This window comes from Protobothrops mucrosquamatus, unplaced genomic scaffold (genome assembly GCF_001527695.2).
Source record: "Protobothrops mucrosquamatus isolate PMUCROS unplaced genomic scaffold, P.Mucros_1.0 scaffold545, whole genome shotgun sequence".
Taxonomy (NCBI): domain Eukaryota; kingdom Metazoa; phylum Chordata; class Lepidosauria; order Squamata; family Viperidae; genus Protobothrops; species Protobothrops mucrosquamatus.
Window position 1 is genome coordinate 47,642 of NW_015386849.1, and position 22,056 is coordinate 69,697.

At 37.4% G+C, this 22,056-nt stretch overlaps 1 protein-coding gene across 1 annotated transcript in view; it reads left to right on the top strand.

Annotated features, from left to right (window-relative positions):
- Window positions 1-22,056, top strand: part of SYT6 (synaptotagmin 6) — an 80,302-nt gene that overhangs the window by 2,015 nt on the left and 56,231 nt on the right. Inside the window, exons 2-3 of the mRNA XM_029284335.1 lie at window positions 2,978-3,314; window positions 8,681-9,239. Coding sequence (XP_029140168.1) covers window positions 2,978-3,314; window positions 8,681-9,239 — 896 coding nt within the window. The remainder of the gene's footprint in view (window positions 1-2,977; window positions 3,315-8,680; window positions 9,240-22,056) is intronic.

The following is a 22,056-nucleotide window of genomic DNA, read 5'->3' on the forward strand; positions in this document are numbered from 1 at the left end:
TTTTAAAAGTATTTTAATTGGAAACACAGCTGGTAATATTTGGTTTTAATTCGGCTTTTATCGGGGTTTATTTTTTGTATTTCTGTATTTTTGTATTTTGCATTTTTTGTATTGTGTGTATATTATTTGTTTTTAATATGCTGTGAACCGCCCTGAGTCCTATGGGAGAAGGGCGGTATACAAATTAAATTATCTATCTTATCTATCTAATATTTTTATTGCAGAAAATATCAGCCAAATAAGCTCCTAATTTCCTTTTCCCTGAATTCCACCCACTGGTGCTCCTTAGAGAGACAGTTACTATGTTTAGAGAGTCTTTAAGAGACTTTAGATAGCCACGAGGTCACTAAAAATAAGTCTCCTTGGTTCATCACCGTGCATTTTGCTCTTAATTGTAACATGACCAATGGGCGCATATGAATATCCTGTCTTTCATTATATAATAATTTTTCCAGTTGGCTGTAGCTTCCCTACTTCAAATATATCTCAAGGGAAGACACCATTCCCCCTCCCCTCCCCCATGGACTTAGTAGTTCTACCACTGTTAAAGAAGCCCTACTTTTGAGAAATTATTAGGCAATGTCTTTGGAAAAAATAACTGCCAATATCTGGTGGACTATTTTGAAAGGTGATTTGTACCCAACATTAAGAGTGGGTTTTTTCCTCAATAATTATCTAAAGAAAGGATTGTGTCACAATTCATTTCTTCAAACTCTGCTGCTTCAACCCAGTTATCAGAAGGTTTCATTTACAATCCAAAATACAACCCACCCATCCCACACACATTAGTATATTAAATTTCATAAACACATTAAGAAGTATAGCTGAACAGAAAGGCCACGTTACTCCCTTTTTGTAGCATACCATATCCCACAAAAGATTGAGAATAAGAAAGCTAAACTCCTATGGGACTTCCAGATCCAGACAGACAAGCAGGTACTGGCCAATCAACCAGATACTGTGGTAGTAGACAAGGACCAAAAGACAGTAGTAGTGATATATGTAGCAATGCCAAGTGACAGCAACATCAGGAAGGAGTATGAAAAACTGGAGAAGCACTTCCTGAAGAAGGAACTGAAGAGAAAGTGGAAAGTAAAGGCTAAAGAGGTGCCAGTGACTCCTAAGCTGGGAGAATGGCTCCAATGACATCAGAGCTCTCTGTCCAGAAGAGGGAAGTGCTAGGAACATTTAAGATACCCAACCCTCAAACTCCACACCTTATAAGAAGACCCGAGTTTGAAGAAGATACAGACCACCCACAAGGGTGAGAAGGAATTTGTGTGTGTGTTTGTGCACAGACAGACACATACATTGCACTTAGCACAAGTATGTGTGTTTGAAGATAATCAAAATAAGCTGTAGTTTCAAACTTTGTATGCACAATTGAAATATTTATTTGTAAATGATTAGATATAAGGTGCTTGCTTTTATCTATCTCTACCTGTCAGCTGCTTCTTAAAGAATCCACATTTTTTTTCTTTTAAGGAGGAGTTGTTAGGAAGAGACAGAAATCACTCTAGCTAGATCTGAATCCTAATTCAGATTTGAACACCATACATCACAAATCTGCATTCATGAAGTGAAGCGAGCAGCATTAGAACTGAGCGTCCTTTGCTTCTCTGGATAATCTAGACAGGGGGAGCATTAGGTTTGCTGGATCTCCTGCATCATTTGACAGCTTTTTTTATCACCGGGTTTGATGTTTTGATCTTATCAGACTAAACTTTGGCATTCTTTTCAGTGGTTTCAGTCTTCTTGTAGGAAAGATTTTTACCTTACTAACTGTCCTTTGACTGTAATCTTGGACCCAGACTCCAGCTTAAGAAATAGATGCAGTGTGAGAATATCAAATAGTATAAACACATTAAGATGTATACCTGAGGTGAAAATGCTGTTTTTCTAGCATAGTATATACATATATGTATTTTGCATTATATATTAAGCATTTGCTTATTATGGATCTACTCAATAAGACTCACACAAATAATAAATGACAGCAGCCCTGACTGAATCTTAAAGGAATGCTCAAATACTAAATCCCATCTAAATATATCTCCCTTACAGCACATAAAATATCTAAGATGTAGCTCAGCATCCTTCAATTACATATATATAGCAACCTTTATGATAAATTTAAAATTAATGTTGCTTATGATTAAGGTGGAACATAGAAAAGTGGATTTTCTTTCTGATGAATGTTAAGTTGTTGACAAAAGATTCTAGAAAGTTCCTCTTTCCATATAGATAACTGCTAGCTCAGTTCACGAAAGAAGCACAAAAGCTCAGGGACACTCTAAAGATGCAGATTTTACAAAGGATTAATAGAGAAGAGAGATTATGAGTAATCTCTGGATTGAAAGCCTCCTCATAACTGAAGTACTGTTTAGTGGCTGTGTTAAAATGTATGTTCTACTTTTACAAATTATCACAGACTAATTTTAATCTGCTATAGCAGTTGAAATCCAAAACATCTGGACAGCAAAGGATAGCATAAAATTTACTTCTTTTATTCAGTGCTTTTTTTCTAAAAAAAAAAAAAAAAAGGTGCCGGAACTCACACATGTCATACAATCTGCCTTGCCTACCCTACAAGGTTCCATCCAAAAAAGGTGCTGGAACTCCGTTCTGGGCGTTCTATGAGAAAAAAAGCCCTGCTTTTATTTAAGGTTGATGAAGGATAGTACAGAATGTACTTCTCTTATTTAAAGCAGGAAATATATGGTGCCTTAACTGCAGTTTTCCTTTGCAAAACATCCTTGAAAGTTGCATTGAAAGGACTTGAAACATGAAAAGAAAGAAATCTATTACCTTTGTAAATGTAATACATGTGCAGGTGTAATGGGACACACCATTTTGGAATTTGTTCTTGTTCTTTCATCTTTCTCATCAAATTCTTTTGTTTGTTCTTTCTTTCCTACCATTCCCCCCTTTTCCCTTTTCCCCTGCCCTGTTGGCCCCCCCATTTCTTGTCCTTCAGAACTCTCCATCAGTCTTCTTGCAGTGATAGTAATTGTATGTGGACTGGCTCTGGTGGCAGTTTTTCTATTCCTTTTTTGGAAGCTGTGTTGGGTTCCTTGGAGGAACAAATCTATTTCAACTAACATCCCCACCACTCAGACTTTGGCAGAGCACGACAAAGACAATATGGCTGACAAGCTAAAGGATACTGGGACTCTTGGATTCTTGGAAGCAGCAGTAAAAATCAGTCACACTTCACCAGATATCCCAGCAGAAGTTCAGATGTCCATGAAAGATCATCTAATGCGACGCACACGAATACAGAGACAAACAACAGAACCTGCATCTTCCACCAGGTAAGAGCAATTCTTGGGCTGTTATCTATTGCATTTCTTTAAGCTGTGGTCTCCAAATTCAAATTCAAATTAATTCTGCCATATCCACTATCTGAAGTAGCAACTTTTTTCTTTTAAATATATTCTTGACACTTAGAAATCACTAAGCAAAAAGGTGATTAAACTGAACTTTTGGCTGACGTGAACCACCTAGATCTGAACTGAAGGAAACTCCTCTTATTTAATGTTGGTCTTTGCCAAAGGTTGACCTGATAGTAAATCAGTTCACGTATTACACTAAACTCCCTGAGGGCTGTTAATCTTAACTAAAAGATTCAAACCTTATTATTGTGACTTGACCTCATTGTGTCAAGTTGTCAATATGTTTGTGGCTACTTTAATTTTGTTAGAACTTAGGGAGTCAAGGAGATGTATCAGTGACATGGCATACTGTCAGATGGAATTATAGCCTTTTGCACTTTTTCTTGCTTGTGTGACTCAAGCAACAATAATTAGATAAACGGACTTGACATATCACTCACTGCATTGGCTTAGAGGAAGCTACATTCTAGTGTTTAAGACGAGCTACTGCCTTAGGGTCACTCTAGTCTTAAATGGAGGAATAATCCATGCATGAAGATTCATTACAAAGAAAGCAAGGGTATGCAGAAAACTGAATGCTGAGGACAATCTGGGACTTTTTTGCCCAGAGGCCACTGATACTCATATCTCACCTATATAATCTTCTCAGCTAAGATGTTGAATGATTGCACTCATGTGGTTGTTGGATATATAGTAAATTAATTCAGGTGTCTATCAGTTTCTCCCATAGAAGTGAGGCATTGAATTTCCATCACTTCTAAGTATGATGGTTAATAGTAAAGAACAGTAGCACTTTCAGCCAGCAATATCTATAAAGGAACATCTATTGTCTGTCTATTTTATTTTCCATTTCTTTGATTGATGTCCTCTCCTTATTCTACTCAGGCAGAAAATATCACACAGAGATACTTTTGAACCTGTAGAATACCTACAAGATCCTATAGTTGCTTTTGGGAATGGCTCTTCTACATACCGGTCTCCCTTTCTCAGCTTCCCCTGAGTATGCAGTCTTTTACAGCCTAATGATGCTCTTTCTGGGCTTTTGCATTCATATCTTGTATTGGCCAGAATGTACATAAATATATACACACAGTTTCTTCCTCCCACATATACATGCATCAACCACATGAATACATTTATAGGTCTATATTCCTTCAGTGGATAGGCTTAATCATGAATAGAATAGAATAGAACTGGAAGGGACCTTGGGGGTCCTCTAGTCCAGTCCCCTGCTCAAGCAGGAGAACCTACACCATCTCAGATGGGTGAATGCCCAGTCTCCTCTTAAAAATCTCCAGTGATGGAGTGCCCACGATTTCTGGGGGTAAGCTATTCCACTGGTTGATTGTCCTCACTGTCAGGAAGTTTCTCCTTAGTTCCAGGTTGCTTCTTTCTTTGACCAGTTTCCAACCATTGTTTCTCATCCTTCCCTCTGGTGTGCTGGTGAACAACCTGGCCCACTCTGCCCTGTGGCAGCCCCTCAGATACTGGAACACTGCTTTCATGTCTCCCCTATTTCTTCTTTTCTTTAGACAAGGCAAACCCAAGTCCCGTAGCCGTTCTTCGTATGTTTTAGTCTCCAGGCCTTTGATCATCTTAGTTGCTCTTCTCTGAATTTTTTCCAAGGTTTGCTTATTCCACACAGTGAGGAGAAATTGGTCTGATTTTTTAAAATGCTACTTGCAACAAAAATATAATTGTTTTTATTTCCTTTTATGGGAGAGGGTATACTAGAGATAAGCAGAAGGCTGTCCCTGGGATACATTGGAGATTTTTGGAGATGGCATATAGCTCAGTTATGGATGTTACCTTAATCTCAAGGCAACATCTTTGTTTCTACAAGCTCATTCTTTGATACTAATTTTATGCCTCAGCTTAGACAATGAGCATTTTAATTGAGTGTCTACTTTAACCTCACAGTGCAAGTTAGTCCTGCTATTAAGAATGTATTCAAATAGGAAGTACATATAATATCCTCCAGCTCGGTGCATAGGGTGGTGTAATGGTTATTAAATTGAGATTGTTGAGAAATGAAAGGACTGCAGTGGGATTATTTAGTTCTACTTCCCTTGCTTCCAATTCCTTTGTGGCTTCCATGTGTTGAATTGAAATTTCTTGAGGCAGGAAGCAGTTTTTATATTCTGAAAGTACTAGTACACTGGTGGCATAACCCAAACAGTAAAAATAATATTTTTTCCAGATTCCTTAGATTTAGAATGAGATTATAGTATCAGCAAATAATTCATAACCTCATATTAAAATATGTAGTGGCCAAAGAAAAAATCCAAATGATTGTAATAATATAAATGTGACTCCCATATAAAAAAAAAGAAGAAGAAAGATATGGTATAATGGTCAAATTAAGCACAGACATACAAAAGGACTCATAAGAAATACAGTGATGCTCTTTCTCTGGAATATTAACCAAGCATATTGTCAGGGCTGCAAATCTATAAAGTCTTGGTAAGGAGAGGCTGAACGAGGTAGTAAATATTGTCCCTTTGGTAGATATTTGCCTGCCATTCTTAGTTTAAGATTTTCTTACTCATGTCCATTAAGTTAATTAACTGAAAACAGAAAGGGAAACACATTAAGAAATTCAATTAGAAAAGTTCCCCTGGGAACCAATTGTATAAGATATAGAAAGAAATATGATTAGTGCATCTTCCCACCTCAATGCACTATGATGTATGCTAGAATACTGACTGTAGACAGAGAGGGTTTGCAACTTAGAGGTCTTCCTGGACCCAATGCTTCTGTTTAAACAAGTAAAAGTAGCAGCCAGAGGGCTTTTGTCCATACTTTGACTATCTCAAAATTAGACTACTGCTCTGCACCCTATATGATTTGACTGTAGGCTTTTGGAGAATCTCAGATGCTGCAACTGATCCAGAACATATTGACCAGACCACTGACAGGTCAACTCTGCCTCTGCAGATAAACAGTACTTTTCAGGTTGCTGCAGTGATTACTCAGATGCTGCTAAGCTCAATTTAAAAAACATGCAATTACTTAAAAACATATATGATGTCACACTGCCTTGCCAAAGTTATGCTGCCCAACCAGTCTCAATTTCTCAAGAGGCTTGCTAAGAGATTTTTCTCCATGGGAAGTGGACAAGTCCTGCGTCAGACAGCAGGCCTTTCCTGTAGTGACCCATGTGCTCAGCAACCTGGTTTCCAAGAGGTACACAAAGTATCCTCCTTGTTACATTCCACAAACCATTTAAACTTTTACTCTCTTATGCTTTTGACCTTAATTGACCTTATGAACTGCTTGGTATTGCTTGTTTTAATGGCAATTTTGATCTTGTATACCAGCAAAGTTGCATGAATGGGATGGTCAACAAGTACTGGAAATAAATAAATAGAATATGGTAAATATATGGTGGCTATCTTCTTTCCCTTCCCTTTTATTATAATTCTCATAAGTTCTGATTCAGTAGTTGGGAATCATGACACAAAAATGCAGGCAGACCATTTTTAAGGGACCTATCTCTGTGATATTTCATTTCTTTCGTCCCCTGCCCATTGTTGAGACACCTTACAATGTCTTTACCTGTTGTAATTGCTCTTCTCCTGACACAAATCTTGCTGTATGGATTTATGAAACTTCGTTGACAATATTAATGATTACAAAGTCAGAGGTTTGAACTTGTGCAGGTCCTGTTGGCTACTTGAAACTGTTTTGCCTCATCTCCATCCCTTTCTACCAATTGCTGGGCACTGCCTAATGGCCATTTTAGCTCAGACTGCAGAAAGTGACCAGACACCTGGCTAATACGTGATTGGTACTTTGAAAACAGCACAAGGTTTACTGCTAGACCTGCTTGTTAACTACAGGTTTAGCATTCTCTTGAAAGAGTGGGATTTAATTAGGAAAGAGAGCCACATTCTGCCAGCTGGGTTTTGTCAGTTTTGTTTCAAATTAGGGCAGAACTGTTTTTCTACTACTTTTGCCCACAAGGGAATTCATGAAGCTGAAGTTTCTACAGTTTTCATTACTTTGGGGGCAGTGCCATTTTGATTATTTTACAGCTGTTGCAGTATTATTATCTTGAATGAAGTGAAAAGGAAATAATCCAATGCCCCTGGCATTAGTATCTTCACTGCACCAGTGATCTCTCACTCAGGCTACTTTTGAATAAGGCTCTATTGCTCTTCTGAAAATGTACTAAACCTGTATTAGAAAATAGTTGCACTGACAGGTGAGTGGAGGATAGGAAAGATAAGAGATGAAGCAGGAAGGGAATTTCCCAAAAACACCAGATAGCTCCATCATCCCTGCTACTCACCTGTCACTTGGGCAACCTGAAGATGGCTTAAGCCTCCATCTTAGATGCCACCCACAGGAATTTAAGTCTTCTCCATCACATTTTAAGGAAAGTGGTAGCTACTTTTCTTTCTGGCAGGTAACATTAAGTGGAAGAGAAAACACAACTAGGAGAATCCACTAATTACTGCCCTTAATTTGTCTGCCTTTAAACTGCAAGGACAGCATCTGTTGCACTGAAACAGAATAGGTGTTGGATGTTGGGGGTGACACAATTTATGTCACTGTATTTTTCTGTCACTTCAAGGACTGAAGGAGTGTGCATGAGGAAGAGCCCTTAGATATATATTATAACAATCCCTTCCCTTTCCTCCTTCCTCTTTCATGATACAACAAATTATGACATGTTTAATAAATCACCCTGCTCTCTGGAGCATGTTTAGTGGGGTAAATTAGGGAGCAAAAGGAACAAGTGATGACCTGCCTCATTTCCCAGGAGATTCAAATCATAGTAGTTTTTCTTGGAGAAAAAATAATAAGTTGTAAGAGATTTAAAATTCTCTTTTCTGAAAATTAATTAAAAAATTGTTATCTTTTAAGTACAGTGAAAGTACAGTGATTTCTCCTTAAAAGTAAATGGATGACATACAGCTCTCCAGAGGTTGTTCAACTGCTGAACTGAAATTTAAAACTACATAGGGAGGATGGATGAGATTAAAACATTTTTTTTCAAACATTCTGGTTCTTGGAGGCTGTTATTTGGATGATAATTATTTTAATAGTTCGAATCCATGTAAGATAAATTTGTAGGCATTTGCTAAGACCAGACGTTCATCTTTCTTTAACCAGGAGATAGTGATTAATCTCAAAATTTGAAGATGGGAGAGGACTGGCTCCCTATTTCTGGTCTGTGCATGATCTACATTCCATTTGATATTCTCACAGTGGTTCATGCAATGAATGCCATTTATTTCCAGGCATGCAATATGTTCTCTTCCTTTTAACTCTTGCAGGCACATTTCTTTCAAGAGGCATCTGCCCAGACAGATGCACGTTTCCAGTGTGGACTATGGCACAGATCTACCACTTGCAGCAGAGCAGCCCACTTGCATTGGCCGGATCAAGCCTGAGTTGTACAAACAGAAATCTGTGGACTCTGAGGACCCCAAGAAAGAAGCTGAAAAAACCTGTGGGAAAATAAATTTTGCTTTGAAATACGACTATGAAAATGAGACTCTGATTGTGCGGATCCTCAAGGCTTTTGACTTGCCTGCTAAGGATCTCTGTGGCAGTTCTGACCCCTATGTTAAGATCTACCTCTTGCCTGACAGAAAGCGCAAGTTCCAAACACGAGTGCACAGGAAGACTCTCAATCCCACCTTTGATGAATGCTTTCAGTTTCCTGTACCCTATGAAGAGCTGGCCAATAGAAAGCTCCATCTTAGTGTCTTTGACTTCGACAGGTTTTCCCGGCATGACATGATTGGGGAGGTGATCCTAGAGAACCTCTTTGAAGCCTCAGATCTCTCTCGGGAGACCTCCATCTGGAAGGATATTCAGTATGCTACAACTGTGAGTATCTGTTGTTACTAGTAATGTAGAAAGCAAATGCAGACCACCGTTGTGAATGGTTTGATGTAGTTCTATGTTACACAAAAGTAATAAGATTTGTCAGAAGCAGATGAACCACTGGTTTTTTGGAGGTTGACATTTTGTTGTCCTTTCTTCTATTAATTTGTTTAAGCAGTCAGAAGGCTTCCACTAAACTAGCATAATTTAGAAAGTTTTGCACATTTTATAATCTGTAATATTATTTATGATGGAAGTTGATTTATCAAGATTTATTTCTGCATGGAGATAATGCACGTATCAAATTTATCTTGGGTTCCACATTTTAGAGTGTATTTTACATTCTCATAACTGTTTGGATTAAAAATGAGAGGCTCATTATACTTACCACCATAATTTGGGCAGTTTAGATTTTTTAAATATAAATATTATACTCTAATGTTACATTCTGATGCTGTGTATAAGCAGAATAATAAAACTGTAACAATAAGGCATGAACTTCAGGTTCATTTTGAGGAAACTAAGCCATGTGGCACATAAACCAAGTCCTTTTTCTTCAAATGGAGAAAGGTCCTGTTCTTCTGAAAGTCCTGTTACGAAGATGGCTCAAGGAACAGTTCTAAACTGACTACCTTATTCAGGATAGGCAGTGTGATTCTATTCAAATTAATCTATGATCCTGATTCATTTTGACCAGAACCTCTTTGGTTGGGTAGCCCTGTGTCCTACTTTACAGATGTCATTCTCTATTTCAAGATTTCCATTCCAAATCTAATTTAAAGATCCATTAAATAAAAATAAGAAATGAAAGTAAGATCTTACTTTTATTTAATGGATCTTTAAATTAAACTTGGAAGATCTGACCAGAGTTTTCCCTCATTCTATACTGTATTTTTATTTACTTGTTTGTTAGATTTATACCCCACCTTTTCTCTAGGCTCTCAAGTCAGTTCCCATGGGGAAATCCCTTCATAATATCCTCACAACAAACAACAACATATGAAGTAGGTTGGGCTGAGACTGAGTGACTACTGGCCGATAGTCATCCTGTGATAACCACAGATGGGAGTGAACTGGACCTAAAACTCCTAAGTGATAAATATATACCTTACCCACCACATAACAATAGCTGGTTTAAGATATGAATGATCTACTTTCTTTTGTCCTCTTTTTGGCAATGCACTTCTTTTTCTGAGAAAAATATTATAGAATCCCTCTTGAGAGCCAAATTAGCTGCTAATATTATTGAGAGTGGACTCCTCTGATTTTCATCAGGATCACAGTTCATTGGGCCGGAGTAATTGAACCCCCAGAGACCTGATGATAAACACACCAATATATTCACCCTTGCCAAAACCACTATTAATTTAGGGAAGAGGAAAGTTCCTATTGGAGGCCTCCTTTCTACAGCTAGTAGCTGCTCCAGGAGGCACATTTTCATTGACATCACAGTAGGGAAATAAGAGATGATAATGAAAGAGAAATCAATATAAAACCAAAAAACTTTAATGTTATATTTATTCATTTTATATCAGAATAGGAGGTAAGATACATTCAAACTGTTCTAGACTGATAGAGCGATCTTGAGAAAATCCAGACTGTTGACTTTGACCTCCAGCAGTTTACTCTTTTCTCTAGCCTGGTCTCAGGAAGTTGTTGCTTTCATGTCTCCCATCTTTCTATAGTGTAACCCCAAGAAACAACCTGGAATCCTGTTAGTTCTCTTGGATTTCAACTATTACAGAGAAATAAATTGCTTTCCCCAACATAATGAGACCATTTGATTTTCTTCTGCCTTTACCTAGACTTTTCTATCTAATCTTTGCATATTGTCCTAGAAGGAAGCTGATCAACTTGCTTTGAAGCCTGACTTTGAAAACAATTCACATTTTTTAAGTGAATGTGTCTTATCAAATCTTCTTTAACAGAGCTGGACCAAATTTGTATTAAATGAAGAGATACAGAATTTACCAATTGATTTTCCTCTTGGAGAGTACTGAGCCCGGTAAACACATTGACTTGAGCTTTAAGGTGGCTGCCTGGGAAAATTTTAATAGTTCAGGCAGAAGGAAATGATCATGCCATGGCAGCATATCTGTCCAGATTCTGAGCAGGTAATTAGTCTTGGAAAAGCCATATTGCTTGAAGCCTTTTCTTACATTCCTGCCCCGTGAACCTTTTCTGCTCTAAGAAGAAGCAGAAAGCAGAAGGAGCATGCCAATTGCTGTGCTCCAAGAGCAGAGCCTCGTTATTCCTATGTAAATCTTACCATTTTTCATTCTATTAGTATAACTGTCACACAGGTTAGCAAACAACTGTTGTAATGCTGTAGTGATTGCTAACAGCTCAGGAAACAGAAAGATTCAGTACAGATGCAGCTAATTTTACAAGTTCGCTTGGTTTCAGAGAGTAGCCTAGCTTCTCTAATTGGCATCATAAATATGCATTATGTCTTAGCCAGACTTCACCCAAGGATGTTTCTGCTTGCCCCTAATGAAGTTCTTAATCACTCCAAGTTAGAATATTACTGTGGCTAAGAAAGTGAAAACTCATTTTTCATAATGCTGATGCAGAGATATTATCCCCTGTGAAAAGGTTTAATAACACCAATACTTAAGGATGGATATATAAAAGCTTTTCTTTTTCAATTGCAGGATGACTTTGAAAAGGACAATCTTATATGCAGATTTTCATCTTTATTCTATACTATTCTTTGAATAAATTATTTTCCCCTATTTTGATCTTTCCAAATGATTTTGTTTCCACCTATGGAAATGTATAGTACTTATTAATAAATAGTTTTCACCATATCCCAGCTCTCCAATTTAACAGTCATTTTAGGACTCACTATAGGGAGAAAATTGGCATTAATAAACCAAAGTGAAAGGTTTTCCTAAGTGGAAAGAATCTGTGAAGATTTCTAATTTTTGCCTCTCCTCATTGAAATTATCTTTGCTCTTTCTCGCAAATATCATCTCCCCTGCATTTAGAGACCAAAAATTACATTCTTAACCTGTATCAGATTGATGTTGAGAGTTTACGTTGGCATTGGTATAGTTCATCGTTGACAATATTAAGTAGTCAGACATTACTAGAGTAATACTATAGAAGAAGAAATTGAGATTGATAATTGCCGAATTAAAGTATGCAATTAATGTATTATTTCTATGGCTAAACAGAGGTTAGCAACTGAGGCCACATGAATGGTTTAAGCCACTTTTTTGCACCGGTTAGAGCTCTCCTGCCAATGACTCTTTCTGGCAAGATGACAATAATTCTTTACGGTCTTTCTAATGCATGAATATAATTTTTAAACCAAGAAACCCACTACCAAAGAATCAAACTTCCTGACCCTGCTTATGTATGCAACACAGTCCACTTGTTTCTATAATTGCTCCAATTTCTGTTGATTCCCATCTACAATAATGAGGCTTATTTCTGACCTACAATCAGTATTTATATTTTGTAAAATTTGAATCATCTATCCCTGAAAATTTGTCTTTTCATACCATTAAAGTCCGAAACAGTTCTTGAAAGTGCAGATAATGAAACAGAACATATACTTTTGATATACACATATACACCTATCACACAGTTCCTTTTGGGATAAGCAGTGTTTTGGTGCAAAGGACAGAAAATTAATAGGGAGTAAAAGGGAAAATAATTAAAAGAGGAAATAGGTGAAAAGAAAAGAAAAACTAAATATAGACATGGCATATCTTAGCCCCGTTTTCTACAACCTGGTGCCCTTTATAAGTGCAGAAAATACAACTCTGAGAATTCAGAGACTTATATTTCTAACCTATATGAAAGGTATTTGACTGGAAAGCATATTTTAAAGGCTTTTGGCTAGAGAGAGCTCTGATCATTGCATCCTGAATAATGTAAACGCTAGAGAGAGCTCTGATCATTGCATCCTGAATAATGTAATGTGAATATATATTTATCTGAATATACTATGTTCATCATATTGTTTCAATGAGCGAAGCCTTCTGGGGTTAAAAAAAAAAGGTTCTGATGGACTGCATTGACAGATTCAATCCTTCCAGTCACTATTTACTAGATAGGCTTGATGACAAAGGTCAGCTGTGACCATAATATTCATTTATATTGCATTTGGTGTAGTCATGTTTCCTCACTGGTTCTAGAGGTATAATCAGTACTTCAAAAACTTTCTCTATTTTTTTACTTATTTTCCCTGCCTAACATCTGCTGCTTTTCCACAGCCTTCTATGTTATTAGGAAACTTACATTTAAAACAAAAGGCATAGTTTTGAACCCATGCTTATTTAAGAGAAATGTTTAGCAGTCTGTACCATCAGGATACATTGCCCTAAAATATTTTATGTAGCCCATGGCATCATTCTGTTCTACTGGTGCTTTTATTCCCTTAAAACGATGCTTACCAAGTTGTTATGTCATTACAACTTTTTATATTAATACCATTTCTTGCAATGGCAATAACAATTGCAAAACCAATTTTGAGTGCACCAAACTAGTTACATCTAGGGGCTTTAAATGTTTTGCTAGCGATGTTAGTAACGATGCTAGTATGCAAAACCAGTATTGCAACATTGTTTCTTTTGACCTCGGGCAGGTAGAAAGATAACTCCATGGGTCTTTTTCATTTTGTACTTATGCAGCAACCAGGTTATACATCTTTATTTTAAAACTACACTTCTGTGCATCTTCATAGCATAGACTTTTAAAAAGGCAACAGCCTGGGATGTCAGCATGAATGATAAAGCACATGTGATTAAACTCAGTCTAGTTTTCCTGCTGTTGCAACCCTATGTATTAGCATATGGCACTTGATTGTGTTATAAACACAGAAGATATTACACTCATTAATTAAGTGGTGCTCACCTAGCAACAATTGCATCTAGGAAAAAATGCCAGCATAGTGATACCTCTAAGAAGTACCATAAATTACAGAAATTTCATACATATTATTGGGAGCAACATTTCTGGAACATGTAAAGTAAAGATACAGCATAATGGATACCTTTATTAAGAGAGTCCCAAAGAAACAGACAAATGAACATTAATCGTGCATCACCAATATTCATGGAGGAATATTTTAAAATGCTCTTTCCCTTCTACTGTCATAATTTCATCAAGATAATCAGATATTGTGTGCAGGCTTTTGTTTTCTTGCAAAGTTATATTGCCAGTTTTTACTATGATAAGCACTTCCAGGTTATAGCAAGCAAAATGTGCATGAAATCTGCTGGCTTGGTTGCCATTTTAATCAGATCTTATTTCATGTGTCTTCATTGTCAACTGGTCACTTGGATATCTTGGAATAAATCGATTATGATAATACTATGATATAAAATAAATTGCCTATGGTAAGTTTAATTTCTTCAATGTCCTAAGTGTGGAAAGCTGCTAAGAATATGTTGTACTAGCTGCTTATTCAACCTCTCCAGAGGAAAAAATCTTTAAAACTTAATTCTGGTTCTGATAGATTTGTTTCCTAGCAATTTTTCTTCAATTTCTGAGAATAGACAACTACCCTCTATGGACCAGAATAAGCCAATACTGCACTTCTAGATGTTATTGTTTGGAAATTCTCCAGTTATCCTTCAGAAAGTCATCCTGCTCACCATTCAGTATTGGATTGGCTGTGTCTTGACCAGCCAGATGGTTGTTTTTGCAAGATGTTGCCAACTTTATAAAGATACAAAAATGTTGTCTAACAATATTAGAACTATGCTGCATTTTATGGATAGTTCATAATTTGACATTCATAATTTTGGTGGTTGTTATATTGTATAATTCTACTAGATGGATATGGCATAGTAGTATATAAATACTACTAATATATTATGGTATCTAATCACTTGCTTTCAGGTGTAATGGAATGACTACTAAAGCACTGACTTGCCATCAACAGTGAAATCAATATTTGATTTGCGAGGTGTAATGTTATCCCTTCTGCTTTTGAAATTCTAGCGGATATTCTGAAACTTGCCATGCTTTTAAAAAACTATTAATGAGTCACATTGAAAAAAAATGATGCTCATTTATGTAATATCTGCATTCAGAGTTATCCTCATACTGATCCATTAGAATCAACCTATCTTCATCTCACCAGTGAAATATTTATTTGTAAAAACTACACTGTTCTCATTATGCCTATATATTGGGAAGCTTAGGTTCAAATAAGAAATTGGCAACATTTTAGAGAAAACAACTTGTTTAGATGTGTCTGAAATTCAGAAAGATGGATGGGTGTTTTCTAGAAAGTCACCTTACTGTCCCCCACCACCACCACACACACCACCACCACACACAATTCTTGTAAAACTGTAAGAAGAAAGGTTTGTAGCAGACACAACTATGGAAGATACATAAGAAACACAACCATGGAAGATACATAAGAAAGAGTCATGGAGAAATATAATAAGGATAGACAGATTCATTCTGACAGCTCTTTTTCCAACTACTGTATATATGCAAGCTATTGGTCTTATTTTTTTAAAGCTGATATTTTCCAAATTGAATATCTAACTTCAGTTAATCCTACATATTAGATAGGTGAGCAATATGTGAGCAACTTTCAGTATAGGGCAATTGTTATGTTTACCATATGAGGTCCCTAAATGCAGTATTTTAATACTGAGCTCTGTTTTTTCAGTTACATCCTATTTTTTACCACACATGGCCTCATAGGATGACTAGCATCAATTGTGTCCCAAATTTACAACATGCCATGACATAAACGATGTAACAAATAGAATTTGAGAAATGACTTTTAAATCAGGACTGGAGAACTTGTGGACTACTAGATATTAAAAAACTACAGCTACACTTCCAATACTTTTCATTATTGGTCAGTACTGCAGTGAGGTAATTTTAAGCTCTTGATTTAATGAGCTGTACTAAAGCCTCACATTTTAGTGGCAGTGCACATAATTTCACTTTTTTTTTCAAAATATGATAAGTGAGCCTTACTTCATTTAGGGCCCCTTCAGTTCAGAAAGCATCACAAAGTTGATAATTTGATGCCATATTTTATCAACACCTAGAGCAGAGGTCCCCAACCGTTTGAGCACCAGGGACCAGTTCTGCAGGGAGAGGTTTTTCCGTGGTCCGGAGGGGGCTTTGTTTCATGTACTGCCTGCATCCTGCGGATGGGGCTTTGCTTGTTTGTGTAGACCGATTTCTGGCATGTCGTGGCCCGGTGCAGGTCCACGGATCAGGGGTTGGGAACCTCTGACCTAGAGAATGACAAATTTCTGATTTTTTTTTAAATATAACTCTTTGACAGTGCAATCCTTTATGTTTACCCACAGGATACAGGTAGTCCTCAACTTACGACTGCAATTGAACCCAAAATTTCTGTTGCTAAGCGAGACATTTGTTAAGTGAGTTTTGCCCCATCTTACAACCTTTCTTGTCACAGTTGTTAAGTGAATCACAACCATGTTAAATTAATAATATGGTCATTATGTGATCTGGCTTGCCCATTGACTTTGCTTGACAGAAGGTCTCAAAAGGTGATCACATGACCCTAGGACACTGCAACTATCATAAGTATGAGACAGTTGCCAAGAGTCCAAATTTTGATCATGGGGATGCCACAGAGGTCGTGTGAAAAATGGTCATAAGTCACTTTTTTCAGTGCCGTTCTACTTTGAATGGTCACTAAATGAACAGTTGTAAGTCAAGGACTATCTGTACCTAACTCAGATATATTTGTGCAGCACAGATAACAAATCTGTAATAGCTAAACTCAGATATAGAGAAGATAAGAGAAGACTATTCACTATTTGAATTGCTTATTTCACAATAGGTGTCATGGAATAGAATTGGCTAATGGGAGCTGTGGCTCTCCCTTTCTCACTATTGTTGGATGGAAGTAAATGTGAATTTGTAATTACAATAAAGCAGTTTCCAGCAGCTTTGCTCTCTCATTGTTCTGAAGTTCATCACTCAGAATACCCACCCAGTATGGCTAATGTGCCACACACACTAACCAGGCTGGTTAAAGCTAATGTACAACATAATGTAATACACTGCACATCATTACAGAATACATTTCATTGCCCTCACTCTCTTGACATTGGCTGAATACTAAACAACAGAATGATAGCTGGCATTTTTGTGTCTGTATTAGTAAGAAGGACAAGTAAACAACACAGAGTTGCCGCAGCTGCATTTTTATTGTCATGCTACATTTGCTTTTTGTAGCTCTTTGTCCTCAACTCTATGGAATTTTAACTACTCATGTTTAGGATTGGCACTGGATGATCCCTGCTGTTCCACCATACATCTTTTTATCAGTTACCATGGAATAGAGGCTGTCATAAGGAATAAAAACATGAATAAAAACTTATCCTCTACTCCCATTTCAGCAGTTAAGTAAGCCCAAGCTCAGCTGTGAAGCACTAGATAAAGAAGTAAATGTGTATATTCTGGTTTATTAATAATGGAACAGGCACAGTCGCAAAGATGAATGTGTACAGCATCAGATTTTTATCATCTTGTGAATCTGTGGATATTACAATAACAAGTAATTCTTCCAAAATATAACTAATGCAGAAGTGTAACCGCAGATAGCCTATTTAGCAGAGTGTTCAAAGTGCTGTTAAATTGTACAGTAATGATATAAATATTGAGGAGAAGACAGAAAGCTTAAGCCAAATGTCAGCTCAGCTGCTTCAGTATAGATAATACTCATATCAGGAAGGATCTGGAACAGGAATGATCAACATGTTTTTGTGCTCCTAAGTGCTTATGCTGCAATATTTTACATTCACATTCTATCTCAGAGACCTGCAGCTTGCCTCTATTACTTCTAAGCTATCTGACGGCTCCATCTTGCCAAATAGGATTAGCTGGAATTCATGTAGGACCCAGAATTTGCAAAGGCTCCAAATGATATGCACAGTGTCTCTCAGATACTTTAATGTGGTGTCTTATTAATATTCATTGAAACCAGGCATCACAGCTCCTTGGGGACTCATCAGCAAGTACAAAGAATGGGCACTAAAAATATTGAGCAATGCTGCTGTTTTCCCTTATCACATTACTGAATATTGGCAATGAGAGTCTGGCGGTTAGGCTGAAATGTCCTGGAAAGTTTGTTATGAGCTTGTTTATGATTCATGAGAATACAGAACTGAGAGAAATAGAAGCAAGATTAACTCCTTGCGAGTCAAGTAGTGTTTCTTCAAGAATGCTGGTGCTGCTTTGAATGCATAAATTGCTAACAATCTTGCCGGTCCTATGGAATGGATCAGCTAAGTAGCATTTCAATCCGTCTCCACCCCTCTTGCTGTGGTTTTATTTAATTAATTAAAATGCTAACCATTTACTTTTGCAGTATTTCAAAATGAGGAAACCTCTATGCACCTTCACAAAGTGTATATTTACTATAAATTTAAATATTTTATTTTAAAAAATAAATCACTCAATTCCAATATTCATAAATGTCTATGATGCATTTTAGTATTTGTACATAACTTGCAGGAGAACACCTTTTTCAGACACTTTTTCTGTAGGTTTTGGACATTTGATGCATGTTTGTATTTGCCGTATTGGGAAATCTACAAGTTGTTTCCAGTGAAATTCATGGCAAATTTTTTGTCCTCTGTTCTAAACCTTTAACATTAACAATGTATGAATTTCAATGCAGTCTTTGGGTTTCTAGGAATTTTATTTTTATGTGGCTTACCACTACTTTACAGTGTGAGCCGCTTCCTTCTTCCAAGAATAACAAAGCAATGATATCTGAGCTTCCCATAATGACTGAAACCCTTAACTGAGGAGTGAAAGAAAATGGGGGAGTGGAAAAAGGAGTAAGTTCCCATTATTAAGGCAACTGGATTTTTTTACATTGGAATGTACATCCAAATAAATAAAAGTCATGACATCCAATCATAATATCATAGAGATAGAAATGGATATTTAAGCCATTTTGTCCTTGCTCAAGGCAAAAACTCAGACTGAAGCAGCCCTGACATATGGCTATTTAGTTAGTACTAGAACCCTTTCAATAAAGGGATATACGTCTCAGCAATTGCCTTGATTGTTGAATTCCTCTTCCTTAAAATTCAGTCCAAATCTGATGGCCTGTGACCTAAATCCATTATTCCATGTCTTGCTCTGTGGAGTAATAAAGAACAAGTCTTGACCTTTTTCTGCCTGACATCCTTTCAAGTAGTTAAAGAGTACTATCATGTGCCCCCCCAGTCTTCTCTTTTCAAGGCTAAACATTCCTGGATGCTTTACTCTTTTTTCACATCATAGCGCTTAGCTTTTAATCCTTTGATCATCTGCTCTGATTTCTCTGAATCACATTCAGTTTCTCTTAAAGTATGTTAAAGTTAGCCTTAAAATATGGACAGAGAACTGGAAACAGAACTGGAGATCTAATCTAACAATACAGAATAAAGTGGCATTACTTACCATGATTCAGATACCAGCCATGCTCAGCTCAGCCTAACATTTAATTCAGCCTTTTTGCAGATCACACTGCTGACTCATTGTTGATTGTAATCATCTACCATTCCAAGATGATATTTTCATTTATTTGCTTGTTGTACCACCAGCTATTAACATCTCTTAGCTGTGTCAGAGTAAAAAACTTTTTAAAAATTGAAACATTAAAAACAGTTGAACTATGAATTGGCAGAATATTTTATGTAGTATACAATTATACCTAAGCAAATTTCAAACAATAAAAGTACTATCACAATGTAAGGCATTCTCAACAATGACTATAATAAAGAGAGCCAGTTGATGTAGCCATTTAAGGCTTTAGCTAAAAATCAGGAAGATTGTAAGTTCTAGTCCTGCTTTGGATACAAAGTCAGTTGGTGATCTTGGGCCAGCCACCTTCTTTCAGCCCTAGGAACCAGGCAATGGCAAATCACTGAAGGTTTTAAAAACTTAGGACCTTGTCTAGGGAGTTACTAGGAGTCAAGGCTGACTTGAAGACACCAAAACCACCACCACATAATAGTGAATTTAACCTTTACAACTGCAAGGATTTGTTCAGGGAGTCTCAAAAAATCAGATAAAAAAAAATCCCAGTACTATCATAGTTTAAATCCAATACTGCTTCTGAAAAGAAACATTCTTCCAGATACATATGGATTTTGAAAAAAACCCAACTATTTAAGAGACTTTTCAAATTTCAGTAGATCAGATGCAAAACATATTTCAATGGGGAATGGATTCTAAAAAGTAAGATATAGACAGTGGTGGGATTCAGCCGGTTCGCACCACTTCGGCAGAACCGGTAGCTAATTTTTTGTTGCCCAGGCCCAGAATGGACTTCTGGAAGCGGCATCCACACAGAGAACCGGTTGTTCACATATTTGAATCCCACCGCTGCATAAAGAAGACAGAAAGCACTGAAACATGAGATGGCCATACTGATATGAAGGAAATGAGTCACATATAGAAATATATATTAGAAAACAGGTACTATATTCTAATCACTCTAGTGTTCTTGTACACATAACTTGGAAGCACTAGCAGATTTAAATTTCTAACACTGCAGGAGACTCAGTCACTATAAGAAAAAAATGGGAAGAAGACAGAGGGATGAATGAGGAAAGGCCCAGGACCATGCATAAACCACTATTCTGGACCTAAATCAAAGGGCAGAAAATAGTCACGAAGACCAGTCAATAAACTGCTGTAATAATCCACTGAGATATCCCTAGGCATGAACTGCTTAACCATCTCAGTAATGAGAAATGGACAAATTATCTAGCTATTCCGGAGGTAGATAGATAATAATAATAATAATAATAATAATAATAATAATAATAATAATAATAATAATAATAATAATAGTAAGGTTGGAAGGGACCTTGAAGGTCATCTAGTCCAGTGGTTCTCAACCTTTTTAATGTCGTGACCCCCAACCTGTCATAAGTCGAGGACTAAACCGGTCGTAAGCCGACGACTAAACCGGTCGTAAGTCGAGGACTACCCAACCGGTTGTAAGTCAAGGACTTTCCCTGCCCGGGAGCGCCGCGCATGCGTGGTTCTGCCCCCTGCGCTGGCCGAGGCGTAGCTGGCAAGCGGCAGAGACGGAGCAGGCTGGCCCAGCTCAAGGGAGGTAAGGCACCCGCCGGAAGAGGGGAAAAAAATGGCGGACAGCATTGCTTGGTGACCCCCGTGAAATGGTCGATCGACCCCAAATGGGGTCACGACCCATAGGTTGAGAACTGCTGATCTACTCCAACCCCCTGCTCAGGCAGGAAACCCTATACCATTTCGGACAAATGGCTGTCCAGTCTCTTCTTAAAAACTTCCAGTTTTGGAGCATTCACCACTTCTGGAGGCAGGGTGTTCCACTGGTTAATTGTTCTCACTGTCAGGAAGTTTCTCCTTAGTTCTAGATTGCTTCTCTCCTTGATTAGTTTCTACCCATTGCTTCTCGTCCTGCCTTCAGGCGCCTTGGAGAATAGCTTGACTCCCTCTTCTTTATGGCAGCCCCTGAGATATTGGAACACTGCTATCATGTCCCCCCTCGTCCTTCTCTTTATTAAACTAGACATACCCAATTCCAGCAGCCGTACCTTATATGCTTTAGCCTCCAGTCCCCTAATCATCTTTGTTGCTCTTCTCTGTACTCTTTCTAGAGTCTCAACGTCTTTTTTACATCGCGGTGACCAAAACTGGATGCAGTATTCCAAGTGTGGCCTTACCAAGGCATTGTAAAGTGGTATTAACACTTCACGTGATCTTGATTCTATCCCTCTGTTAATGCAGCCTAGCACTGTGTTGGCCTTTTTGGCAGCTGCAGCACACTGCTGGCTCATATTTAGGTGATTGTCCACTAGGACTCCGA